Here is a 27219-nt window from a genome sequence, read left to right as displayed (position 1 = left end):
TGTTGTCTCCTTATGTGCCTCATTATCCTTCATTTTTAACCGGGATTGTATTTGAAATTTTATTTGTAAAAAGTAACTTGAGGAATAGGATAATGTTATCTTGTGGCAGAGAAGATCTGTTTGCTTCTGCTGGCACTTGTGGGCACTGGTGGGCCCCAAACAAAAGCCTGAGGTTTTTCTAGATCACTTCAAGTACAAGCTATACCCATACTCCAAGGTACAGTCCTTTAGGGTTTCAGCCCAGGGTGGGAAGTGGTTCACTGTAATCCCATCCTTGGCAGGTGCCACAGTCCACCTTGTCCTCCCTCCATGAAAAGCATGGCTTTACCACTCAGCCACTTCTTCCTTATCAGGAAGTCTCTGACCCTTTTAAGGTTTTATTTTTGTTGTTCATCCAGTTGTTATAATTGCTGGAGTAGGTAATGCAAACATTACCACAGCCTTAAGTTTTTAATTGCTTTATGAACAGACTTTTGGCCAATCCTCCTGTTTTTAAGCCCATTTTAACCTCCACTATCAAGTCATTTTTATGGATATACTTATAGTGCTAATAACCGTTATTAATAAAGTTAGGACTTTGAAATGTTATATAAAAGTAATCAATTACCAAATTCTTTATTAGTCATATCTGATATAAAAATGGCTTTGTTAAAATCAGCAGAAAAGTATTCTTTTTATGTTCTGATGACTTTATGCCATAGAAACATTGCTGGATGGAATAGACTGATTTTGAACATGACTAAGTTCTAGAAAGAGAGCATCAGTGATAGGAAAAATCTGTTACAGATGATAGGTCTTAAGAGACAAGCAGAGTAAAACTCCAGACAACCACAACTACACGGAGAAAAAAGGAGGAAAGCACACCTGGATATTCACAGGCCAAAGATCTCTACGTTAACAGGTTATAATAGCATGCTTTACATGATGCCAGCCTCTGTATGCTATAAATCTACCTGTCACGAAGGCTTAGTTAGAGCCTGCTGTCAGCGATTCAGGGGGAGGCCCACAAGAAGAAAGACACAGTACAAAGGAAATTCAAGCCAAATCCTTATTTTACTCAACATAAGTCTTTCATTAAAATGAATGAACTAAGGATCACCATAAACTTAAAGAAAATAAACAGCACAAAGGAAGAAATATTTAAAAGAATCTTAATAACTCTCAGGAGAGCTTTGAAAGGATGCTGCAACCATTTAAAAAAAAAGGCTGTTTAAGAGTTATTCTAGGATAAGAAAAGGTATTGCAAATAAAAAAAATTGAACCTACTAAGCTGATGATATGACAGTAAGCAATTACTGTTAATTCCCTTTGGTGTGATACCAGTATTATGGTTAATTTTTTAAAAACTTACTTTTTTAGAGATACATACTGAAGTACTTGTATTAATGAAATTATATATCTCTGATTTGCTTTAAAATAGCCCAGGGAAGGCAGAGTGGGTGGGAATATAGATTCAATAACGCTGGCTACAAGTTGACAAGTGCCAAAAGGTGGGAGAATGGAACATGGGACTTCATTCTTTCCTCTACTTTTGTGTATATTTGAACTTTTCCACAATAAAAAGAAAACAGACTGTTGAAACAAAACAAACACTAAAAGTGCTAAAAAAACAAAAGAGAGATGAACATCCCCCATATTATAGAACAAAAAAGACAAGAGGTAAAATACAATCTACCAGTCAAGGACAACAGAGGGATGTAACCATGGTCTAACACTAGTTCCATGAGGGAAAAACAGAAGTAACAAATGGAAGGAAAGAAAGGAGGGGGAAAAACAGTAAAACAAAACCAAAAAAAACAAAACAAACAAACAAAAAAATCCTTTGGAAAAGAAGATACGGTAAATTGGCCCACCCACAGGCACGCAGTGATAAGGGGAAATAAAGCCCATACCTGGATGCATCCCACTAATCTTTCAGAAATCTAAGGATAAAGAGAACATTTAAGCACGTTTAGGGAGAAACAGCTTGTATGTATGAAGGAGTGAGAATCTCACTGACTTCAGATTTCTCATCAGCAGTACTGGGAGCTAAAAGTGAATGGAGAAATGTTTTCAAAGGTCTGAGGAAAATGACTTTGAATCTACAAATCTCTACCCAACCAAACTATCAGTGAGAGAACAAAATAAAGACATTTTCAGATACATTAAAAACTCAGTTATCATCCATGCTTTGTAAAAAATGTATTAGAGATGTATTCCGGAAAAATGAGACCAAGACAGAGAGGAACAGCGTACGTGGGAACAGAAGAAGCTCCACGGAAATGGTTTGCTGTGGAGCAGGGTCAGGATGAAGGGAAGAAAGCTGGCGAGAAATTAAAGGAGGCTTCATTATACCTGACACTTAAAAGACTCTGAGTGTCAAAAATCTGTGATACAGAATTACATATTCTGCTGTATTTATCAAACCACACTCTTGTTTAGACATCAATAAAATATAACCATGTAATTTCAGAATCAATCCATAGTCAAAACATGGAAAACAGCAGAACACAATGTAAGTTTCAAAAACTTCTCTACAATGTAGAAATACAGATGTAGAAATACTGACCAACCATAATTGAGAGATGGAGTAAGAAGGGATAAGATAGTTAAATACCAGATTTTTTCTTCACTGCAGTAAGCTAATAAAAAACTGTCTTAAATTGCTTGCGGAAGCTCTTTAACTATACTGTATAGAGATAAAGGTAACTACTAGGAAAACTAAAGGTACTAATGTAAATTGAGAGGTAGAGAGAGGAAGGGAGGTTCAGGAGGTATTTTTATTTCACAAGTTCACACATGCAGTCTGGAGTTGGAACGATGGAGATAAGGGGAAGTAAGTGTGCCAGTCATGACGGTAACCATCAGAAAAACTCAAAGGAAACCACAATGGTTACAGCTGATTAAGTGTGGTAAGCAGATACCAAGGGGAGACAAAGAGGGTTAAACAATTTTTTTAACATTCTGTTCCTTGTGCATTTGTATGAAACATGTACTACTTATTTCTAGCATAAAAACAAGTTTAATGAGCAATATGAATAAACAAGTTTCCAGGGGAAATAGAGCAAGTTGGTTTTGCTGAATTCTCTGGCTTTTCCTGTACATTCATTCCAAAATCCTGTAGTAAATACAGTGGTTCACTTAAATGCTAAAGAATCTCATAAGGAATTTTAATGTGATTAATGATTACTCTATAACATAAAGAATGACGGTATTTACCTGGAAATATATATACATTGTTTCCTTGACCTGGTGTAAAGACTTGCCCATCACTGAGTTTCACTGGCTCAAATGGACTGCCACTGGCAAACAAACACCTTCCCTGTTGACAAATGAAATAACCTCAATTTTGTTACTTTATGTGGACTAGAAAATTGAGATGAGTTCAAAAAAATTAAACCTTGTAGTAAAGTCGACCAATATATTATTTGCAAGCAGGCATAATTTACTATATAACATAATCCTTTCATTAACATCCTTATTAGACTGAGGATTGCTTTATGCATAGCATACATTCAAATAAAGTTGAAGAATGTCCATTAATAAGCTTTTTCAAATGTGACACTTCTATTTCCTTTAAAACTCTGAAAAATGGAGGTGGCCAAAAAATACTATCTCTCATAATAAAATTGCTATAAACATCTGTGAATGAGGGGAAAACATCAAAAATTAAATAAGCTGTCATTTACTGTACTTCAGCTGTTTTTGGCTCTGCACCAGGTACTTTATATGTGTTAACTCAGTTAATGTGGCCCACATAAAAGGCTTATGAGATTACCATTGTCTCAATTTAAATCAAGAAACTCAAGAAATTGACCCTTTGGACAATCTGAAGATCTACCATGTATAGTAATTATTGCTTTTCTAAGACATGCAATTTCAAAATGCTCTAAGGTTTAAGCGCAGAAGCAAGTCAGCTATGCTAGTGGTGGGCCCAGATGGCTATCCTGGACCCACAGCTCCAGACAGCTATAGCATTTTCTACAGCAGCTATTGCCATTCTCAACCTGTCCAAGCACAGCTTTACTTGTGACAAAAATTTTGCTTCTTTGAAGATTAAGGTTAGGTCATGGTTAATGCTATACATGTTACCACAATAATAATGTATATAATAATGCAGATTATTTGGGGGCCACCATAAATTTTAATAGATTTATAAAGTGGATTATACAGTGAAGCTCTTTATGGGAAAAATGCTATGTCCTCATGGCATCGGTAAATGTGGAGATTTAGAACAATCGTGGGCATCTTCTCTAGAATGGCAAGATTCAACAGAAATTCATTCCAGGCCATCTTTTTTTTCCTTCTTCTTCTTCCTTCATAATCAATCTATAGCTGTAAAGTAGCCAGATCTTAATGATAACATTCTGAAGTCCAACTTGGCCTATTCTTTATTCTATGAAGAACTTTCCATTAAAATATGAAAACTTTTTTTTTTAAAGTATTCTTCTCACGAAGCAGCATAGGGTGTTAGAGTTACATCAAGACATCCCTCCACCGAACACAAAAGGGGACTAAAAATTTAGAGGTAAGTATAGATACATACATTTATACCATTATTTTATGTAACACTAAAGGAAAAATTATGTAAAATTAAACTCTGACACAATGCTTTATCATTTTTAAGAGATAATAATTTCAAAGTTATAAAAATTGTGGGAAAAAACTGCAACTTAGAACTGATAAAATACAGTATGTCAAACTAATTTCCTTGGGGAATTTTTATTCATTCAAATAGTGTATATCTATTACAGAAATATTTATTCAAAAAATAAAATCCTTAAACATTTGAACAGTCTTCCACTGATACAGTGCTACTGCCCAAAACATTTAAATGTTTTATATTTTGGAAATGCCAAAGCCCATTATACACTGAGTGTATTTATCAAACAGTCATTATATAAGACTAAGATTTAACTTGGGGGGGCAATAACCACTAGTTTTCAGTAGTAAAGACTGGTTAATAGGATAAGCAATCAAGCTAAAAGTAAAACCATTCTTTGGTAAGAGGAAGGCAGTGTACTAAAGAGACTAATCTAAAAATATATATATATCTGTATGCTGACATTGTGGATGATTTCAAAAGAAAAGATTTCAATAATTATTAGAAGTTTCAGTAATTATTGTAACTGTTGGAAGCCAGTAATAAAGAGAATGTATTTTGGCTAACAGAGTAATGATACAGAATCGAAAGGAATTTTGAGAGAATATACGTGTCAAAATGAAATCTATAACAATAGAAAAAATAATGCTAAATACATCAAGAGCATGAATACTGAGTTCAGAAAGTTCAGGGGGAGAGTTCTGCTCTGGCAACAGTGTTCCAGTTGTCGTCTCACACCAGCTATCCCTCTGCTACCAATGAGAAAAATCGGATCAAATATATTAAAAAATATTAAATGCTATCAAGATAGGGAGAGCCTGGAGGTGGGAGATAGTCAAGATCCAAAAAAGAGGAAAGCAAGATATTCGAGCCCAGCATTTGAAGCTTTCCCCCTCAAGGTGAATGATCTCAAAAGCAAAATCTGTGGCTGAGAGCCAGAGCAGCAAAGCTACCAGGAGTCTCATGACGGCAGAGAAAAAGTAAAGTTCAGGGCCCACTAGGGGTGAGGGGCTGATAAATACTCCAGGGCTTCTGATTCATACCCAAGAGACAAGGTAAACTGTGGAAACAGACAAGGCCTTCCAGGGATGGCATCCTGATGAATTAAATGGGGAGCTACCCCAGACGAACAGCCTCTGGGAGGAAGGCAGATCCCCCCTGGAGGAAGGAAACTTCATCCCTAGCTTCAAATTATTGTTGTAATTCTTCATCCGCACTATCTAGCATTCTATAAGGAAGCAAAAAACAAGTAAAACTGGGCTTACAAAAAGACAAGAACTGGATAATCAAGAGGAAAGACAGACACAAAATAGAAATGGACTCACAAAGAGTGAGATATTTGTTATTATCAGACATTAATTATGATTCACATATTCAAGAAAGTAAATGATAAGATAGACAACTTTAGCAGGGAACTGCAAGCTATCCAAAAAAATCAAGTGTTTTAAAAATTATTGTTAAAATTGTGAGGTGTCATAATGATACTGTGATTATATTTTTAAAAGAATCTTTAACTTTTGAGAGGTAGACTGTAATATTCATAATAAAATGAGACAATGTCTGAGACTAGCTCCGAAGTCCAAAATGAGCAGGATGCAGAAGAAACAAGATAGGCAGTAAGTTGGTCACTTCTGAAGCAGGGTACTGGTACATGGAAGTCAATTATACTGTTCTTTCTGATTTTGTATATGCTTGAAATTTTCCATATTAAAAATTTTTTTAAATATAAAAACATTTATAAGATTTATTAATTATTCTCAAGGGCATGACCTAGCAATTATTACTGCTATATATCATTATGAACAAGCCTTTAAAAGTCACTTCCTAGAGCCACTTAAAGATCATTTGTAAGAACAATACAGAAAGTGATTGATTACATTGTGGAGATTCCAAATATATCCCCAAGGAACAGGAGGGGAAAAAAACAACTATCATAATGGTATATAAGCAATTACTTGCAACTGGGGTATAACCCAGTGGCACTGTCAAAGAATTCAAAATTTTGAACAATTCAGATGAAAGTAAAAATTTGTTCCAGACAGCTGTCAAATGCCTCAAAAGAAAAAACGGCCTCTCATGGTGAAGATACATTTAAAGAAGGTAAAAACAATTATTTCATGACAAGTGAGGGTGAGAAAGCAGTATTTATAAGTTGATTTTTTTATAATATGTGATTTTATGTCTATGTCACTAAATTAATAAATTATTATGAAAAGAATCAAAGAGAAATTCCACAAATGAAAAATGCAACAAAATTAAGAATCTAACAACAGATTAGCACAGCTAAAAAGAGAATATGAAAACTGGAAAATAAGTCCAAAGAAAATCACCAGAGTGAAACAGAGAGCAAACAGGATGGTACATATAGAAAATCATGTAAGAGGTATATGAGATGGTGAAAAAGACTGACACTCACATAATTAGAGTCCGACAAGAGAAGAGAGAGAATGTGTCCAAATTAGAGAGATTTCCAAAAGAGACCAAAAGGGAAAGAAAAAAGAAAAAAAAGACACTAAGCCACAGATTCAAGAGCTCTAAGATCCCCAGGTAGAATAAATACAAAGGAAACTGTACCTAGGTCTATAATAGTAAAATTGCTTAAAACTCAAGACAAAATGATGTGTGTCAGAAAGAAATCAGAAGTCAGAAAACAACAGAATGATATATCCAGATTGCTGAAATAAAGTATCTACCAACTTTTACTTCCATGCACAGTATGCACAGTAAAAACATAAATATCCTTCAAACTGAAGACAAAATAAGGAAATTAGCAAGAGAATCCATCAGACTCACACTTGAGGAAAGTTCTTCTGGTAGAAGAATATAATCCTCAACAGAAGCACAGACGTGCATGAAGGATGGAATGGCAATAGAAAATATTAAAATGTAGATACATCTAAATGAATAATTTTTGTTTAAAACAATAAAGTTTCTTGGGATTTAACATACAGAGACAATGAAGGGGAGGTTATTTAGCTCAGCAGTAGAGTGCACTGGTTCAATTCCCAGTACCTCTGTTTAAAAAAAAACTAAACAGATAAATAAACCTAAAATTACCTCCCCCTATTAAAAAAATTTTTTTAAATAAAATAGAGAATTAAAATGCACAATAGCACAAAGGCATGAGGATGCTGAAACGGATATATAAAGTAACTGCTTTCCAGAATCGATACAAGCAGTAATTTATATTAGAATTTGATGATCTACAGATGCACACTATCATCCCAGAGCAACCATGGAAAGACTGTATAACCAACAGGCTAATAGAGGCAAAACAACCAATTCATACTATTATTGACTAGTACCTCTGTAAGCGTATATGCTTCTTCAGCCGTGCACTCAGCCTTTGCTGTAGGGTTACTTAATGCAAATATTATAGGCCTTTCATTGATATCAGCCATGGCTTTGATTACATCAGGAGTGAAAAGTCGGCCAGCTCCTGCAACTCCTGTATTAAATAAGGGGGAAAAAAGGAGCTTCATTACAGGTTTCAGCTTCATTACAACATTCTCATCAACAGCATTTCTACAATAGATTTAACCTAACAAAGGCAAAGGTAAACGCCCATTGCAAAGATAAGGTTTTACACTGCTGAGATAACTCTGCAGGAACACAATCTTAAAATCTGAAAAGAAAAACAACAAAATGCTAACATTTTTCACTTAAATATTTATTGTCTACCGCAGACATAGTAAATTGTGGGAAGTAAAAAGAGTAATAAGACTACCTTGTCTCACAGGCACAAAGCTTCAGGTTTGCAAAATGAAATGGTAGTCCTAGGGACTGCACAACAATGTGGACGCACTTAACGCTCACTGCCTAACTGTACACTTACAAGCAGTTATGATGGAAAACTTTATGTTATGCATATTTTACCACAAATAAAAATTTTTTAAAGAAATTTAAAACTTGCATCTCAAATATTAAACTGTTAAAACTCTATGGTACTCATTATAAAATTAAAGAAGTTCAGGAGGGATAAAAGATCTTCTTGACTAAAGCAATCCACTTGCTTGATACAGTTCAGTTTAGTGATCTTTTATTAAGCTCCTACAATGTCTCAGACACTCTGTTAGGCCATTAGGATATAAAAAATGAGTATAATGCCGGCAGCTTATAGTTGAGAGAAAAGTCACAAAGTAAACAGAAAATCAGAAAACTTGTAACAGGGGCCAAGTATGCAGTGTATGGAAGCAGAGCATTAAGGAAGAAAAGTCAGTGGTGGGAATTTGGGGATGACCATGCAGTGCCTCAACTGAGTGTTTATTCAGTTCATCCAATAAGAAGACATTTTTGACTATTAAAATAATTTTTAATTCCATTTTACAAACTGGTATGCAATGAAGAAAAATACTGATCTGGAGACCAGTGTTTCAGTGCTTGCTCTGTCACTCCTAGCTAAATGAAATATTCACAGATCTTGCGCAAATTGCTTAACAGATCTGTGCTTGTTTTTCTCGTGTAAAAAAGGAATTTATAGAGTTTCCTCATGTGGAAGTACGTGTACATATTCTTAGGAATCCTAAGTTCTAAAAGAATTAAACATTTTTTTCTTTTTGTTTCCTTGACCCTCCAGGGACAGAGTCAATTGCCAAGTTCTTAGGTTTCCATAGTGAATTTTGAGAGAAATAGGTTGGACGATCTTTAAGATTATTTCTCACTCTTAAAAAATGGTGAGTTGTAATCAGTGAAGAAGCTAATACAAACGTCTTTTTCCTGACCTTAGAAGTTTACTGTTACAGTAAGTTTACTATTTAACATTCCCTAGGGCTCCTCCAAGAAATAGGCAAAATTACAAGAAAAATTAGATTCAAATCTTACAGCTACAAAGGAAATGAAATAGTACCTCTTTTAAAGACTTTTACAATTTCTGCTGTGAACTTAATGCCAAGTTGCATAGTCTAACGTCAGCTATGCAATGCCTGACTCTTGAAACATATCAAAAGCTTTCAGCTTTGTTGCCAATGAAAATCTTTGAATCTGCATAGGATTTTCTTGGTACAGTCTGTCCAATAACCTTGGTCTTTTTCAGGTTTTGAGCCCACCAGTCAAACCAACTCTAAAAGCAAAGCATGACCAATCACACAGCTTCCAGAAGTTAAAAGTACAAGCAACATCCGTTAACAGGACTTTACACACTGTACCTAAAAGCTATCACATACAACACAGGGAATATAGCCAAGATTTTACAATAACTGTAAATGGAGTATAACTTTTAAAAATTATGGATCACTATACTGTACACCTGTGACATATATAATATTGTACATCAACTATATGACAATTAAAAAAAGCCATCACAGAAAACATCCTATATGCTGAAAGCTAGGTAAAATCTGTCATTTCGTTTTTAGTAATCCTGCATGGAAGTTATGACTGGCAATGCACAGGTAAGTAATGGAGCAACTTTACTTACCAATTATAGCTGAAGGCTTCAGTATATTTACTGCATCTTCAAAAGTATCAGGTATGCTCTCTGGGGCTAAGTGAGCAAATGGTTCCTGATGACTGTCTATTTTAGCTTTCCGTCCCTGAATTTTTAGATAAAATACAGGTTTTTAGTAAATGCTTATGAGGAATAATTGAAAAGATGTCACTATAAGCCACATATTGTTTCTATAATAGGAGTGTCTTTTTGTTTTCATTTACTTTTCTCTTCAACCCATGTTTTCCAATTCTATCTTCATATTGCACATAAACCCAAATATAAAACACAAATCAAGTCAAATCCCATTATAACCAGAAACTTTCTAGTCCCTCTCAAAACTCATTTATGCTGTGAAGTCCTCCTAATTCAAATATGGTACAAAGGCCTAGAATCCCTAACCTGGGCTAGATGTATTTTGGAATTCAAAATTTATTTTAGAAATGTATTATGATAATATCAAAAGTACCCTCCCAATGGGCACTCCACAACTGAACAAACCTTAGGAAGAGTCATACTAAATACAGAAGGTGAACATTAAAATATCCTCTTTAATTTTGCTGATAAGCTCAGGTCTGTCGGATTTGTTACCAAATGAATTTCAGGAAACTCTGGGATTTCAGAGCTTTCAGGATTTAAGAGTTACAGATAGAAATCATGGACTTACACTACCAAGAGTTCAGAAACAAGAGGAAAGAGGAATTCTGGTTCAAGATAGCTTAATGAAGGAACACACCTGTACTCCTCAAATCCCAGGTCAAAAACTTTAAAACTTAAACCCTTAGTAGTGTCGCAAGAGCAGGAGCGAACGGTACCACTGACATACTAGAACAATGAAGAATTTCTCAACAACTTAAAAAACAGACCAAAACAAAACAAAACAAAAAAACAACAAAACAACAACAACAAAAAAAACCAGACTAAAACATGCTGATGCAAAAACCAACCAGGCTTAGAAACCCATAACCTTATTTTGGCAAAAAAGACCACCTCCCCTGCAGAGGTAACTTTTTTCATCAGAACTCCAGAATAACCCCAGGTCAGAACCAGCAGGGGCTGGGAAGGGCAGCACACATCACTTGGCTGGAAAGTTAATTACAAGACTGAAATACAGGCTCAGCAGATCAGGTTCTCAAAACACTGGCTTCATATGCTTGCTCCCAGGAAGACCACAGCTCTCCCGTGACAGTTTCAATAGGAAACTCTCAAAGTCTCAATGAGGAGTTCATTGTTTTGGGTCCACAGGAGAGATAGGAAGCTTAAAACTCATCCTAAAAGGAAAATATACCCTGAACTTACAGATGAACAGGGATTCTTACTTGTATTCAAGACTGGACTTGTTCAAATATGATAAATAATCACGAAACATTTGTGAAAACCAACATCACAAAAAGAAGCACCAAACTAACCGTGTACTAGTAAAAATATATATCCCCCCATAGCCTTCCAAGTATAATGTCTTATAATCCTTGCATCTTATATACAAGCAAGTATGGCAGTTACAGCTTTGGAAGGCAGCACAGCTGAAGGATTAAGAGCAGAGGCCTCACCAATTCTCCTTCTAGGTTTATACCCAAGCGAAATGAGAGCAGAGACTTAAACAGATATTGCAGATCAGTGTTCACAGAAGCATTATTCACAATCCCCAAAAGGTGAAAGCAACCCAAATGTCCAGCAACTGATAAGCAAAATGTGATATATCATACACACAATGGAATATTATTCATCCTTATAAAGGGACACATACTAGCACATCGACAATCTTGAAAATATTACACAAGGTGACATAAGCCAGAAACAAAAGGACAAATATTGTATGACTCCACTTAGATGAGGTACCTGGAATAGGCGAATTCATAGAGTCAGAAAACAGAACTGAGGTTACCAGGGGCTGGGGGAAGAGGGAACTGGGGAGTTACTGTTTAATGAGCACAGAGTTTCTGTTTGGGATGATGAGATGGTTCTGGAAATAGACAGTGATGATGGTTGCACAACTATGTGAATGTGATTAATGCCATGGAACTTACACTTAAAAATGGTTAAAATGGCAAATTTTATGTATACTTTGCCATAATTTTTTTAAAAAGCTTTCATCTGAAAAACAAAACAAAGGGGGAGGGTGTGGCTCGGTGGTAGAGTGCATGCCTAACGTGCATAAGGTCCTGGGCTCAATCCCCAGTACCTCCATCAAAGATGAAAAACAAAACAAAACAAAGAGCACAGGCTTCACAGTCAGGCACTTGGGTGTGAATCCTACTTCCGTTGCCTATAAGCTAATGACCTTGGGAAAATGATCTGACCTTTTAAAACTTCAGTTTCCTCACTTGTAAAATTTCACAGGATTTTTGATAAGATTAAATGAGAATATCTGCAAAGCCTTTTTTTAAACTGAAGTATAGTTAATTTACAATGTTGTGTTAATTTCAGGTGTACAGCAAAGTGATTCAGTTATACATCTCTCTATTCTTTCTCAGATTCTTTTCCATTATGGGTTATTACAAGATACTGAATATAGTTCCCTGTCCTATACAGTAGGTCCCTGTTTTTTATCTATTTTATACATATAGTGGTGTGTATATGTTAATCCCAAGCTCCTAATTTATCTCCCCCTCCCTTTCCCCCTCTGGTAACCATAAGTTTGTCTTCTCTATCTGTGACTCTATTTCTGTTTTGTAACAAAGTTCATTTGTATCATTTTTTTTTTAGATTCCATATAAGTGATATCATATGATAATTGTCTTTCTCTGTCTGATCGATTTCTTTTAGTATGATAACCTCTAGGTCCATCCATGTTGCTGCAAATGGCATTATTTCATCCTTTTCATGGCTGAGTAGTATTCCACTGCATATATATACCACATCCTCTTTATCCATATTTTGATGGACAAGGTTGCTTACATGTCTTGGCTATTATAAATGGTGCTGCTATGAATACTGAGGTGCATGTATTTTCTCAAATTAGTTCTCTCTGGATATATGCCCAGGAGTGGGATTGCAGGAACATATGGTAACTCTCTTTTTAGTTTTTTAAGCAACTTCCATACTGTCCTCCATAGAGGCTGCACCAATTTACATTGCTAGGAGGATTCCTTTTTCTCCACATCCTATAATACCTGTAAAGTCTTATCACCATGTCTGCTACATTTTAAACTACTTTTAAAAATTATGTTTAAGCATTCAAGACTTTTCACTCACATACTTCTTCATTTTTTTTTTTTTGTACTAATACAACACTGGGACTAATTAAGAAGAAAAGATTTCAGAACTGGACATAAACTTGCTCCAAAAGATGTAAATGACAAGTATTGCTATATCAATATACATGACAAAAATACAACAGGGCTGTGTACTGAATAGGTTCAAACATGAAACAGTTTACCTATATTTTGGTGTGTTACACAGTATAAGATATAAGGTATTTCTTAAGCTACCAAAAATAGCAATCAATGCTAGAAGGCAGGCAGGTCCAAAGGATACAGATTGATCTGGGATAGAAGCTCTTTATTATCCATGAATTGACTTTAGCAATGTGTGCCTTTTTTTCTGGGGAAACTGTCCAAAGAGTTCTATTAGATTGCTACAGGGGATTATGATCTCCAAAGGGTTAAAGAATTTCTGCTCAAATATCAGATGTCCTGCTAACAATTAGAAACTTCGAGTTCCCATTAAAAACCACTGGGCTTTAAAAGGGTCAAGAGTCAGAGAACAAAGCAAGAAAGAACAAGTCTGGTGCCAATATAGAGACTATGACTAGAATGTGAAACAAGGCTGTTTATAAATGACAAAAGTTTGAGACTGGAGGATTTCTGTTGAGAACACTAGAAAGGTCCCCAAATCATACAATTGGATAGTCCAGTGAGATACAAGATCTTAAGAAGTGATAATATTAGAAAAAAAAAAACCTAAAAATATCATTATAAACACATTCTTCTGCTTCTCTAAGTTTTAAATACCTTACCTTGAGGGAGGGTATAGCTCAGTGGTGCGGCACATGCTTAGCATGCATGAGGTTCTGGGTTCAATCCCTAGTACCCCTGTTAAAAATCAAATAAATAAATGAACCTAATCTCCCCCCCCAAAAAAAATTTAAAATACTTTACCTTAAATAATAAACCAAACTTGTCAACCATCCAAATTTTCTTTTGTGCCTCTTCTTCTGAGAGGCCATTTTCTACCATAGCCATAACTATAAGATTTGCAATTCCAAGTGCAGCCTGTCCAACAGAACATACATTTAAAAAACAAAGACTACAGTATGATGCAATGCTAAGTTACTTCATTTATGACTATTATATGCTATGAGGAACACTGGGTCTATTCTTCCCTTACAAACCACACAAAACACGATTCTTTGTGATATTCTTTCCAAACATACTTTAAATTATCTACTTCACAACTGAGATCTTGAATTTAATACCCTCTATCCCAACCAAATTATAAGTTCATTACACCTCATTTTCCAATTCTAAAGGAGAGTGTTGGTTTTAAATCCTAAAAGCTTATAGAAACTTACCTCTCCTGCTCCAAGAAATAAGATTTTGTGTTCTGAGATCGATTTACCAATAACTTTTTGTGCTGCAAGCAGACCTGCTAGGGCTACTGCAGCTGTTCCTATAAGAAAAATAAAAAATTTTAAAGTAAAAAAGTGGGTATATTAAAAATAATTTAAAGTAGGAATAAAAAATCTAAGGTTTTCTTTTTGCTTTACCTTGAATATCATCATTGAAGGTACAATATTTTTCTCGGTATTTTCTCAAGAACCTGAATGCATTATGATTTCCGAAGTCTTCAAACTGAATAAGTGTGTTCTGTCCATATCTAAAAACAGCAAAACCCATAATCGTTTCAAACAGCTTTCCTGTCTAATACTCCTTATGATCACATTGAAAAACAATGTACTATGTTAGTTCATTTAAGGACATCTGGCAATTTTCAGAGTCTGTGAAAGCCTAGACTCAAAATGTAGAAATCAATTACTCATTCAGAAAAATTTACGGGATGCTTAAAATGAATGTGGCACCTTGATGGACCTATGGGATATTAATCTACAACTATCTCCAAGTGTCTAGGAGGGTGCCCAGCACATATAAGCACAAAATAACTTCCTAAAAAGGAAGAGATTTTTGTCTGAGTCTCAAAAAGTATGTATTTTATATGTGTATTTTCATTACATTCACAGTTAAACTGTAACACAGGAAACCATACATTAAATAACAGGTTAAAAACTAATTGCTGTGTGAGTTCACTGGCACTGAGAAAAAGATATCAATCATCTGGGCAAGGTGAAGTTAAGGGGAGACTTGAAAGGAGATGGAACTTACTTGGGCCCTAAAAGAACAACAAAAAGTGAAAGCAGGACAAAGAAAAACAAGATTTATTTTACTGACCTTGAATTTTCAACAGTCTAGGCTATTTATCTCAGGGCTTATATGAAAGGATAAAGGAAAAGGTAGTTTAGGTAGGTTGAAGCCAGACAAGGGGGGATCTTGACGGAAAAATCTGGGAATGGGGACTTTCTGTATCCGATGTAAAATCACTGAAGCCTTTAGAGAAGGAAAGACTTCATCTAAGACTCCCTCTATGAAGGATAAGCCTGTCAGTGATGTGTAGCACCTACCAGCATGAGGAGAGATGGGAAAGACAAGAGAAACAGCAATGAAGCTACTACGAGCGAGGACAAGAAGATCTGAAGCAGAAGCCACAGGAAGTAAAAGGGACAATTAGGCGAAATTAGAATGAAGGAAGAGAACTTGATGAGGACCTCCTGGAAAGTAAGGGAAATGTTGCTAAAATGCCAAGGCAGCCTGGATGACTAAGAAGATACTACCTGATTGTCCAAGGGAGGCAAATTAGGAGAAGGGGAGGAGACAGCAATTTCTGGGACGATGAAAAGTTTAGCTTTAGATACATCAACGTTGACTCTGAAAAGGAGTTGATTTTTTACAAACTTCCAAGTACTAGTAATCTAAAAGGTAGGGCAGAGCTAGATCACAAAAAGAGTTTGGACTTCACCCTATGGCAATAGAAAACTGCTGATAGATTTCAAGCAAAAGAATGATAAAATGAAGTGCATGTTTTAAAAAGGCTTATCTGGTTGTGCGGAGGATATGGAATGGTGGGGAGAGAAACTGGAGGAAGGTTCTGAAGAATCCAAGAGAGATAAGGATGTGCAGAAAGCCTGTGGCAATGCAAAAGAGAAGATATATTTCTGAGGCATTTAAGGGGCAGTACCAAACTGGATGTGAGGGATGAATGACACTATATGGGGTTGATGGAGGAGGAGGAAGAATCAAAGATTAAACCAAAATCAAAGGTTTGGCAATAGGGTTCATGTTAATGGCCATTAATAGAGGCTGGATATACAGAAGACAGGCAGTTTAGAAAGGGAAGAGTTGTTTTGGACATGAATAAGCAGGAGCAACAAAATGTCGAGTGGAGGATTCAGCTGTTGGAATTGTAAGCCTCACTGGCGGTCGGGGGGACTACAGAGATGGGTTTTCATGGAGTCACATGCATAAAGGTTATAGCTTACATGACTCAAAGAGAAGAGAACTATGTACTTATCCACATTTAATAGAAAAGAGCAAGAATCCGCAGTGGAGATGGCGAAGGAAAGAAAATCAGTGGGACAAAGACCAAGTTAGGAGAGCCTTGCAGTGGTCTCAAAGAGAGAATTTCAAGGATGGGGAAGTGGTAAACCTGGTCAGATGCTGCAGAGAGGAGGAGAGAGAAGACCACATGGCCAGCAAATTTAACATATGAAAGCTGCACGAGAACTTCTCTGGAATGGTGGAGGGAGCCTGGATGCCAAGGGCTGAAAGAACTACAGTGAGGGTAATTTAGGAGCAGTGTGTGAAGACTTCAAGATTTCAGGGTGCTCAAGATGTCAGATAACTCAGGAAAGCAAGGCAGGGCATAAAGGGTATCATCACGTCTCAGCACATCTCATCAGGCAGGAAGGAACCAAAGTTCTCAAACATTTAATCTCCTTCTATCTTTATCGTCACAGGAGACAAAGGAAAGCAAAACTGTGGTTCTTTTGTTTTTTAATCAAAGATGCTTTCATATATTAAAACATTAAAAAAAAATACCTGTCAGTAATGGCCTTCATAAATTCATCAATTAGATCATCATAACGTTGTGATCGATCTCGTTTCTGATATAAGCCCATGTAAAATGGATCTTTTAAGAGTGCCTATAAAACAGACCAAACGTAAAAATAAAAGTATTTTGTTACATAACCAGTTTAAATATATTCTATGAATCAAAAATTGTTAAATAAAAATATTACTAATTTTTTAAACTAATTCTTCAAAAAACTTTTAATAAATAGGTTTAATTTACTATTTGTATAAATAGTAAAAGGAGTTTAAGACAAAGGCTAATATCTAATCACAGAATTTTCTCTTCTTATATTATCTTCAAAAGAAGAATGTGATAAGGCTTTTTTTTTTTTTTACTATGGGAGAAGGATCAAAGGGGGGAAATGATTTTACTCACTGGATTATCAGTTCCTACATCAATACACACAGGCAGGCATCTATCAGGCCGTATTCCCGCACAAGCTGTGTACAAACAAAGTTTTCCTACTGGAATTCCCATTCCATAGACACCCAGATCTCCAAGACCCAGAATTCTCTCTCCATCAGTCACCACAACAGCCTTAATCACAAAAGATATATAAATTAAAGGTTGTCCAAAATGGAGCACTAAAGAAAAGCATTTTTAAAAAGACTGTCTTCACCACAAAATAGCACGTATTATATTATTCCATTCACATGAATACGTAAATCTACAGAGAAAGAAAGTAAATTAGTGGTTAACTAGGGCTGGGGGAGGGGGTGTGACTACTAATGCATACAGGGTTTTGGGGGGGAATGGGGGGGCCATGATGAAAATGTTCTAAATTATGATGGTTGCACAACTCCGTGAATATACTATAAATGGCTGAAATTACATTTTAAGCAGGTGAACTGCATTGTATGTGAATTTTATCTCAGAAAAGCTACTATTAAAAACAAAACAAAAGAATACAAAAATAAGATTCTCTTCACATATTTTCAGTCTCACTTTTAAAAACAAAATTGTTTCTTAACTAACTTTCAAAGTAAACCAACCAAGCACACTTAAGATTCTAGCATTTCTAGAATCTAGATTTAAAAAGGAGAAGTAACTCGATTTGAATTTCCTCTGTGTTCAGTTTCGGAACAGAATGCTTCCGACTGAATATGTTCACCATGACTGAATAGGGGAGAGGTGAACACCCTTCTAACAGAGGTTAACCATAAGAGAAAACGAAAGAGTTTAGAAATAATATGCTACTCCAACAGTATCTGAAGCCAAGCAAGAAAAACCTTAGCAATGGTGAAAAAAAAATCTAGAATAAAAAATACACCTACCTACAAGGTTTTAAGAGGATACTGTGAGTTTAATTTTACGACCAAATTTTCTCTAGATTAGAACTAATAATTCACCAAAAGTCATTTTGGTGAGTATGATACATAATAAAGGCAAGAAAGACTACTGCCTGTAATAAACACTAAAGCCTACCAAAAGATCTTAAGCCATTAGTTTTTATTCTATGAAAGACAGCCAGATTGACAAATGTTTATATTTGCTAAGTTTGAAACGCTAAGCGTTTTATATTTGCTTAAGGATCTGAATCTACCTTGGATTTATAAGAAAAGCAGCATAATGAATCCTCCCCATCACCCACCAGAATAAAAGTTCTTCTGGCATTTTAATGTATTTCCTTTACCTAGAATACTACTAGTTGACACAGAAAAGAAATATAGAGAAGGCAGGACACACCAGTGGTACTGAAGTGAGCAGGCTCACCTTACCAGCTCCATTTCTTTCCCAGGCCAAACTCTGCACCAATAACCCATTTTGTAATTATTAGTATCATGATTTACTCAGAGCACTAAATCTGCATGTATGTAAGTGCGAAATAAATCAGAGCAACAAAGAAAAAAACCATTCTTGAAATTTAGAGTTAACTTACATAGAAAGAAAAAAAAAACATTGTGAAAGGAAGGTTGTGCTATTAGTACCTTAACATGATTTTCTGGCCAGTTATCCACAATTGATCTAACATGACCTCTGTCTGAGATTGAAATAAATAATCCCCTGCAACAGAACAAAAACACCTTTGCATTTCACAACAGTTTTTTTGTTTTTTTCCGAAGTTTTTGTTCATAGTTGGAATATTTAGATATTTTAATGAAACATCAAGACACAGTGTAATTTCCACGCAGATTTAGCTAAGTCACACTGGTTTATTTTCAAATATTTTCAACCACTTCAAACTGAATTAATTGCATTGCTCACAGAGTAGCTGCAACAAAGATTTTTATTAAATGATGTGATCATTTTATCCAAGAAGAAATGTATTCACACTTCTTGTTCAAATAAACTCAATGCACCTCCAGTAAAAAGCAATATAAAGATAAACCACCAATGCTGGAGAGCATGCTAAGGCTAAGTAGACTGTTAAAACTCACTGAAACTGAAAAATTGAAATCTGAAGGAGCAGGAGGCGAGAGAAGAAAACTATAGTAATTTTACATAACAGATATACTCCTGAAGCATTAGGAAAATGTGAAAAGTTATTTTAAGCACAGTATATTGTTATCCAATTGAGGTAAGTAATCCAGATTTCAAAAAAGGAAGAAAGGAAGGAAGGGAGAGAGAAAAGAGAAACAGAGGTTCTAGAAGGCAGGTCAGATAGAGATGAGGGCCAACAGGCACCCAGGGCCTTCACACTGATTCTTATACTTAATTTTCTCATTGGTATCTTAACTTTGGCATTACTCTTCTAAATCAGTTTAAACAGTTTATCAACCAGAGTTGTGTATCAGAATCCGATGAGCTTTTAAAAAATGCCAGGGTCCTACCCCCAGAGATTCTGATTTAACCAGCCTAAAGCTTGGATCAATTAACCAACCAAGACTTACTGACCATCCTCTACATAAAAACACAAAACAAAAAACCACTGCATAAAAGATACACAGCATCTGCCCTCACCCAAATGCTCTTTATGTTTCATGTGCGTTCTCAACTCGGTGCACATCAGAATCACAGCAGGAGCTTTTATGAAACAGCACCACCTGGGCCCAAGTCTGGTCTAGGAGTCAAAATCTCTGTGGCTGGGGCCCAGGCATCAGTGTCTTTTTGTTTCCCTTTGTCCTTTAGTCTAGATTGAGAAACACTATTCTGAGTGAAAAAGAAACTACAAAACAGCTAGACAGCTGGGTTAAGTCGCAGAAATGTTTAGCCACATTAACTGATGGCAGCACACAGGGCAGAACAATGTTCTCAAAGTGTCTTCCAGGGAATACCTGCAACACCATCACCGACGGTGTTCATTAAAATCCGGACCTCCACACCTTTCTCTTTTTCATCAGAATCTTGGGAACAGGAAGGAGAGGAAAGTTGGCAAGGATCAACATTTTAAGTAAGTTCCACAGATGTTTCATATGCACATTACAGCTTGAAAGCCACTAGACTAGATGGGAGGAGACTGAAGATAAATGCTACCGCACGGTGTTGGAATTTCTACGTTTGTATCAGTACGTAAGCAGGACATAGGAAAGATATGAGAATTGTGGAAAATGATAACAGGTTAGAGGAACCAGACAAGAGAACTCAAACTCAGTAAAAATAGCATTTCTATAACACTTATAAGTTTACAAAGAACCATCACATCAGTTTCCTCATCGGACCTTCTCGGCAGATCTTTGAAAGGTACCGGTATCCCTACTTTATGATAAACAGATTCAGAGGGATCAAGTTAACCTATTCAAAGACTTGAGTCAATGTTCATCCCAGTACCCTTTCCACTTAAAATATCTAGAGGTGCTAGAACTACTTGAAATTAAAATTTGTGAAAGTTCATAAAAAAAGAACAAACAAAAGAAACTAAAGCTGATAAAAAATGAGAATCAATCTCTTAATTGGCCAGATTGTCAAAAACGTTTATGACTATTCTGGAGAACATGCCACCAGAATTAAGAATACCTCTTTTTAATTTCTGGTATCAAAATGCACAATTCCTCTAACAATCATAATAATTTAAATAAGGTTAGGAATAAATGATGCTATTTCCACAAAATAAAAGATATGAACACGTTAGCTTTTTATTAATCCCTTTTCATCCAAATTAAGCTTTTGCGTGAGGTGGGAAATGTGGTTGAGATAAGACTGCAGCACATAAAACAGAAATGTAATGGGTGTTACGGAGTGATGTTTCTCTTACACTATAGTCATTTGCAAATATATTTTTTAAAATAAGCCTTACTTAGGTCTTCTAAAGATGTGTCCATACTGGGTGCAGGCAAGACCCACTGTTGGTGTATATACAATGGGCATCAGACTTTCGATGTCATCTTGCAGTACTCTGTAAAACAGCTTCTCATTTCTTTCCTGTATTCCCATCAGATAGATGTATCTGAAATTAAGCACAGAAAATAATGTCTACATCAGCCAGCATTACACAAGATTTTGGCCTTTGAAATTAAATCTAACCATCTAAAATTAGGACTCCCTCCCGCTTGAAAACAAAACCCTAAATTATCATTATGTAACATCCAGGACTAAAACTTAACAAAAATAAAAATGTGTTTAAATGGCAGATGATGAATAGAATAATAACAGAAGCAACAGTTAACATTCATTGAGCCCTTACTGGGAGGTCAGGCTCTGTACCAGGCACCAGAAATGCAAAAACTACCATGAGGCCCCCACCTTAAAGGAGCTAATCTTCAAGGTGACTGACAAGTAAGGAAACAAAATAAAGTGGTATTCGTTCAAATATTTACTAAATACTAACTACGTGCCAGGCACTATTCTGAACTCTGGGGATGCAAGAAATGACCTCTGTCCTCATGGAGTTTGTAACATGGGAGGCTTACAGGCATTATAAGGTCTGTATGGAGCACAACAGTAGCACATAGGAGGCAATATTCAATTCATACAAATATACAAATAACAGCTTTTAAAGAATAAAGTTTAGAAAACAGGGAAATGTTGGCTTGAAAAACCAGCAATCATCTTGAATAAAATATGCCTAAAACAGACTCACTGTCTTTCCCCCGCCCTTGTTTCTCCTCCTGCTACCACTTGACCAAATGGAAATTGCAGGGTCCACTCCTGATTTCTTCCTCTCCCACCCGCCCCCACCCCAATCTAATAAGTCAGCAAGTCCTACAGGGTGTACCTGCTAAATAGCCTTCAAACATCTGTTTCCTCCCTCCATCCCCACCCAGTCCAAGCCACCATCATTTCTCCACCTGAGCTACCTAAAGAACTTTCTAACTAGTCTTTATACACACGATTTTGCTCTTTTGCTCCAATCTAGTCTTCTCTTTAAAACATATCTATTTCTCTTCTCCTTGAATGGCTTCCAAACACCAGTTTAAGAGGCTCAAGCTTCTGCAGTAGTTAACTAGACCCTTGCCTACTCTCCAGCCTCAGCTTCATACTGAACTTACTCCAGTTCCTCAAATGCACCGTATCTCTTACCTTGGAGTCGCTACTTAGGGCGATGCACCCTTTGCCTAGAACAGCCTAGAACAGGCATGGTCCTATACTCACGCTCTTCGAATGCAGCTCAGGTGGCACACTCTCTGGGGTCCTTTTCTGCCCACTCTCCTCCCCTCCGCCATCAGACATATATACACGTTAGATTTTCCCGTCTTCAGGGCCCATAATACCCGACTCCCTCTTCTGTAACTCTCACTCCACTTCTTGACTTTCCGTCTTTCTTCCATGGTAACATGACTTAGCGACTATCACATTGTATACTTCTATGTTTCCAAGAACTAGCAAAGTACATGGAATTTAGCTGGCGTGCATACATGTGGTGAATAAATGAGAAGTGATTCCATCTAGAAGAGGAATAATATTTTCTATATAGTTACCATGATCAGAAATAATATCAACAGGAAGAAATTAAAGGGAAGGCGATTTTGCCTCAGTCTAGGAAGAAAACTAACAGTTGGGTTAAGACTTAATAGCTTTGAGAAGTAGATAGCAGAATGTTAAGAACGGATGACCTATCAGGCACGTGAGAGGGAAGCTGTGCGATTCCTGGACTCCCTCACATCATCAATTACACCTTCATTTCACCTTGGTCACTCTTCTGAGTGCCTCACATTGGGCCTTGCTGTCCTCACCCAGGATTCTGACAGCTCAGATATTCTGAATGCCATTATTTCACAGCTGATCACAATCCTCTACCCTTTGGCTAGCTCTACCACCACTCGATGCTCTTCAGATCTCTAGGTCCTTGAAGGCTTCCTTTTCTCCCATTCTATTAGCATCCTTCTGGCTCCTCTTCTTTCCCCTTTCTGGGTCCCATGATCAAGTCTCTCACTCTGAACAAATCTCTCACCATCATTACCACTTAGGAAGCTTCATATATCCTTACCACTGCACTGCCCTTCCACCGTGTCTGCCTTTCCCCTCTGTGAACTTCCTGAAGGCAAGGGCTGCAAGTTTTCATTTTTGCAGTTCCAGAGCTTACAACGACACCTGGCACATAACAGCCAAGAATGAACATTAGCTGAATGAACTGACGTAGCATCTTTGTCAGCCCAGCAAACCCCAAATCTGAATCAGTGTTACATTTTACCTTTCCTGTGGAAAAGCAGCACTGCTGAGCAGAGTGGCATCAATACAAACAAGATTAAGCCACTAAGCCTTCAGGAACTACTCTCGGCCCTTTAACCTGTCCTTGTTCACCTCATGGCTAAGTGGCTCTTCTAAGCATCCCTCACTCTCCTCTACCAACTGTGTTCAACCTTGGCCCTTCTAAATCTTAGCCAAGGCCTCTACATTCTAGATCATAAAGAACATCAGGGTCTTCAGGTGGACTTCTGTGACATCACACAACCTCCACTCCATCACCTGTACACTTTATCCTTATTTATACATATATTTCTCTTCTTTGCTCTCACCTCAGAGAATGAGCTGTTTCTTTCTTTTCTTGTTCACAGCCAGCCTCTTTACCTCTGCACTTGACCCTATGCCCTCTTCCTTCCTCTGGGGCCTTCTTCTATCAATCATCCTTTCTCCTGGGGAAATTCCTCACAGCTATGAGTGTGCTCAATCTCCGTGCAGCCCGGATTACCCCCCTTAAACCCAAGTCCTGCTTTACTTATTGCTCAGTGTCTTCCCTCCCCCTCTTACCTAAACTTCTTGAAAGTGTGTATTTCCTTCCCCTCGTTTCTCAATCTATTGCGATCTCCCTTTTGCCCCATCATGTCAAAGAAACCACTCTCCCTAGTCACCAATATCCAATAACCTCCTATATTTTACAAACCCAATAAATATTTTTAATCCTGTTGTCAGATTGATCCCTCTACCCAGAATACCTTGCCCTTCTTTCTCATTCTGCCTGCTCCCTGTAACATATTGTTTCAAATTCAGCTCAGGCATCACTTCCTCCAGGAAGTGACTCTCCCCGCACTGAGCCAGGCGCCCTTCTTCCTACTTTCAGAATGTACTCTGCATATCCCTTCTTCTCACTGTCCTGCACACTGCAGTACAGAGTACCATGACAGTCACAGGTTAACTATCTACTGATGAGCTCCTAAAGGCATGTGGTGTGTTACTGGGGTGGCCATACATTCTTGTTTGCCTAGGACAGTTTCAGTTACTCCTTTTTCACTCCCCAAAGTGTCCTGGATTGGATGATATATTACATGGTCACCACCTCTTACCCACTGTATATCCTCAGTGGCCAGTACAACGGCACACACAAAGTAGGCGGTCAATAAAAGTTGCTGAACAGAATGGGTGCAAATGAGATGATAGCCTCTGCTTCTAACATTCTATTAAAACCTGAAATGCTGTGATTTTAAATAGACACAAAATTGATTTCTGCTAAAGTTTACAATAGTGAAAACAAGAGAAGTATTCACTGAAGTGAAGGAAACATAATCATGAAAAGTCAACTGAGTAAAACAAACTTTGTTACGGGACTGTCTATTTCTCATGCATAATAATCCTAATACTGTCAATTTTTCTGACCAGAACGTCCATTTAAAAAACTAAACATCGAATCAACTCTTACTTTTCCAAAGGGCCATTCAACTTTTTCACGTTTTTGTGGAATCGTAAGGCTTGAATATCTTGCGTCTCTATTTTGGGAGGCAGCAGTCCCTGAAGACCGAGCATCTGCCGCTCCTGCAACGTAAAGGCCATGCCCTAAAAAGGACAAGAAGAGGGTCAGGAATGATTACTTACTGGGGTGGCAACGGTGCTGGCCCACCAACTGCAATTTAAATGTACACTTGAAAAAAAGACATCAATGGTACCATTTTTGCCCAAACTTTCAAAAATTTTTAAGATTAATCACATCTAGTATCGGTGAGGGTAGTAAAAGAATTACTCTCTCATACCATTGCTCAGAGTATAAACTGCTTTAGGTTTTTTGAAAGAAAATTTTAAATTGTTCTTAAATTTCTTAATGCACAAACTATTTTTTAAATTGAAGTATAGTTCATTTACGATATTATACTAGTTTCAGGTGTACAATTTACTGATTCAATATCTTTATAGATTTTACTTCACTCAAAATTATTATAAAGTAATGGCTGTATTTCCCTGTGCTGTACAATAGATCCTTGTAGCTTATTTTATACATGGTAGTTTGTTAATCTCCTACCCCTATCTTGCTCCCCCCATTCCCTCTCCCCACTGGTAACCATTAGGCTTGTTCTCTGTATCTGTGAGTCTGTTTTTATTTTGCTATATTCATTCATTTTATTTTTAAGATTCCACATATAAGTGATATTACATAGTCCATGTCTTTGTCTAACTTATTTCACTAAGCATAATGGTGAAATATGTTAGACACTAAGTACATTGTTGCATCTACATTGTTGCAAATGGCAGAACTTCATTCTTTTTTATGGCTGAGTAATATTCCATTATATATACACACATTATGTGTTCTTTATCCATTCATCTGTTGATGGACACTTAGGTCACTTCCATATCTTGAAAGCACATACTTCAGAATAAAGCAATCTACTTCTAGCGAGTCATCCTAGAGAAATATTCATATTAAAGAGGCATATACAAAGAGATTCATTGTAGCACTGTTTCTAGTTCTCTTGCCCTTTAACTAACTAGTTAAAAGTCCATCAATTATGGAAGAGTTACAGAACCTACAGTATTTCCAAACAAACAGTTAAACACATATCTGTGTGCAGGAGAAAGATCTTCCAGATACACAGTTAGGGAAAAAACGTCAAATGAAAACACACATACCAAAACTTACAGGACACAGTGAAAGGAATGCTAAGAAGGAAATTTGCACCTGTAAATGCCCATTTTAAAAAAGCAGAACAATCTTCAGTCAATTATCTAATCTTCCACCTTAAGGAACTAGGGGGAACAAAAGGACAAACTAAAACTGCAGCTAAAAAGAAGGAAATAAAAAAGATTAAAAATAAAATAAATATAATAGAAAGAAAAACAACTGAAAAATTAAAAAATCAAACTGAAAGTTGGTTTTTTGAGTTGGTTCTTTGAAAGGACCTAAAAACTGACAAACCTTTAACTAGAATGAAAAATAGGGAGAAGACTCAAATCACTAAATCCTTTGTGACGTGTGTTTCTTCTTATAAGATTTTATCTATGGCTGGGAAACATAAAGGGGTAAAAATTCTATATTTTTATATACTTTTAAATCAACTGCGCTTTACCTATCCTATTGCCAAAGATAAATGAGTTGGCTACACAAGGTTTCACTGCCTATCTCCTATTTAGATTTAAGAAATGCTTGGGGGAGGATATAGCTCAAGTGGTAGAGCACATGCTTAGCATGCATGAGGTCCTGGGTTCAATTCCCAGTACCTCTTCTAAAAATAAACAAGTAAACCTAATTACCTCCCCCTGCCAAAAAAAAAAAGAATTTTTTTAAAAATTAGATTTAAAGGACACCCAAAAGCATTTTGTTTATCATGTACAATAGAAATTAAAATGATTATTAAATAATTTCATGTAGTAAGCATTTATGTTAATAGTTGATAAAATTCTCAAATTTGCTAGCCTGGTGTTAGTAAGTAAAGACAACACTTTAACATGGATGCCCTGATGAGTCCTTTAACAGCAGAAACAACCTTCCTCCACCTGTCCTTCTCCTACTCAATGCCACTTGTTCCACCAGATCTGTCGTCTTCTCATCTATGCCACAGCAATG

The 27219-nt window shown here is 36.5% G+C and overlaps 1 protein-coding gene across 1 annotated transcript in view; it reads right to left on the bottom strand.

Annotated features, from left to right (window-relative positions):
- Positions 1 to 27219, bottom strand: part of ME2 (malic enzyme 2) — a 48393-nt gene that overhangs the window by 9321 nt on the left and 11853 nt on the right. Inside the window, exons 3-13 of the mRNA XM_032470756.1 lie at positions 25084 to 25217; positions 21307 to 21456; positions 19061 to 19136; positions 17508 to 17669; positions 17099 to 17202; positions 14716 to 14825; positions 14521 to 14618; positions 14108 to 14221; positions 9999 to 10113; positions 7888 to 8030; positions 3199 to 3301 (exon numbers count right to left, since the gene is read on the bottom strand). Of these exons, the coding sequence (XP_032326647.1) occupies positions 3199 to 3301; positions 7888 to 8030; positions 9999 to 10113; positions 14108 to 14221; positions 14521 to 14618; positions 14716 to 14825; positions 17099 to 17202; positions 17508 to 17669; positions 19061 to 19136; positions 21307 to 21456; positions 25084 to 25217 (1309 nt within the window). The remainder of the gene's footprint in view (positions 1 to 3198; positions 3302 to 7887; positions 8031 to 9998; positions 10114 to 14107; positions 14222 to 14520; positions 14619 to 14715; positions 14826 to 17098; positions 17203 to 17507; positions 17670 to 19060; positions 19137 to 21306; positions 21457 to 25083; positions 25218 to 27219) is intronic.

This window comes from Camelus ferus, chromosome 30 (genome assembly GCF_009834535.1).
Source record: "Camelus ferus isolate YT-003-E chromosome 30, BCGSAC_Cfer_1.0, whole genome shotgun sequence".
Classification (NCBI taxonomy): Eukaryota; Metazoa; Chordata; class Mammalia; order Artiodactyla; family Camelidae; genus Camelus; species Camelus ferus.
Note: the sequence above shows the minus strand (reverse complement) of the source record. Positions and strands in the feature narration are given on the sequence as shown.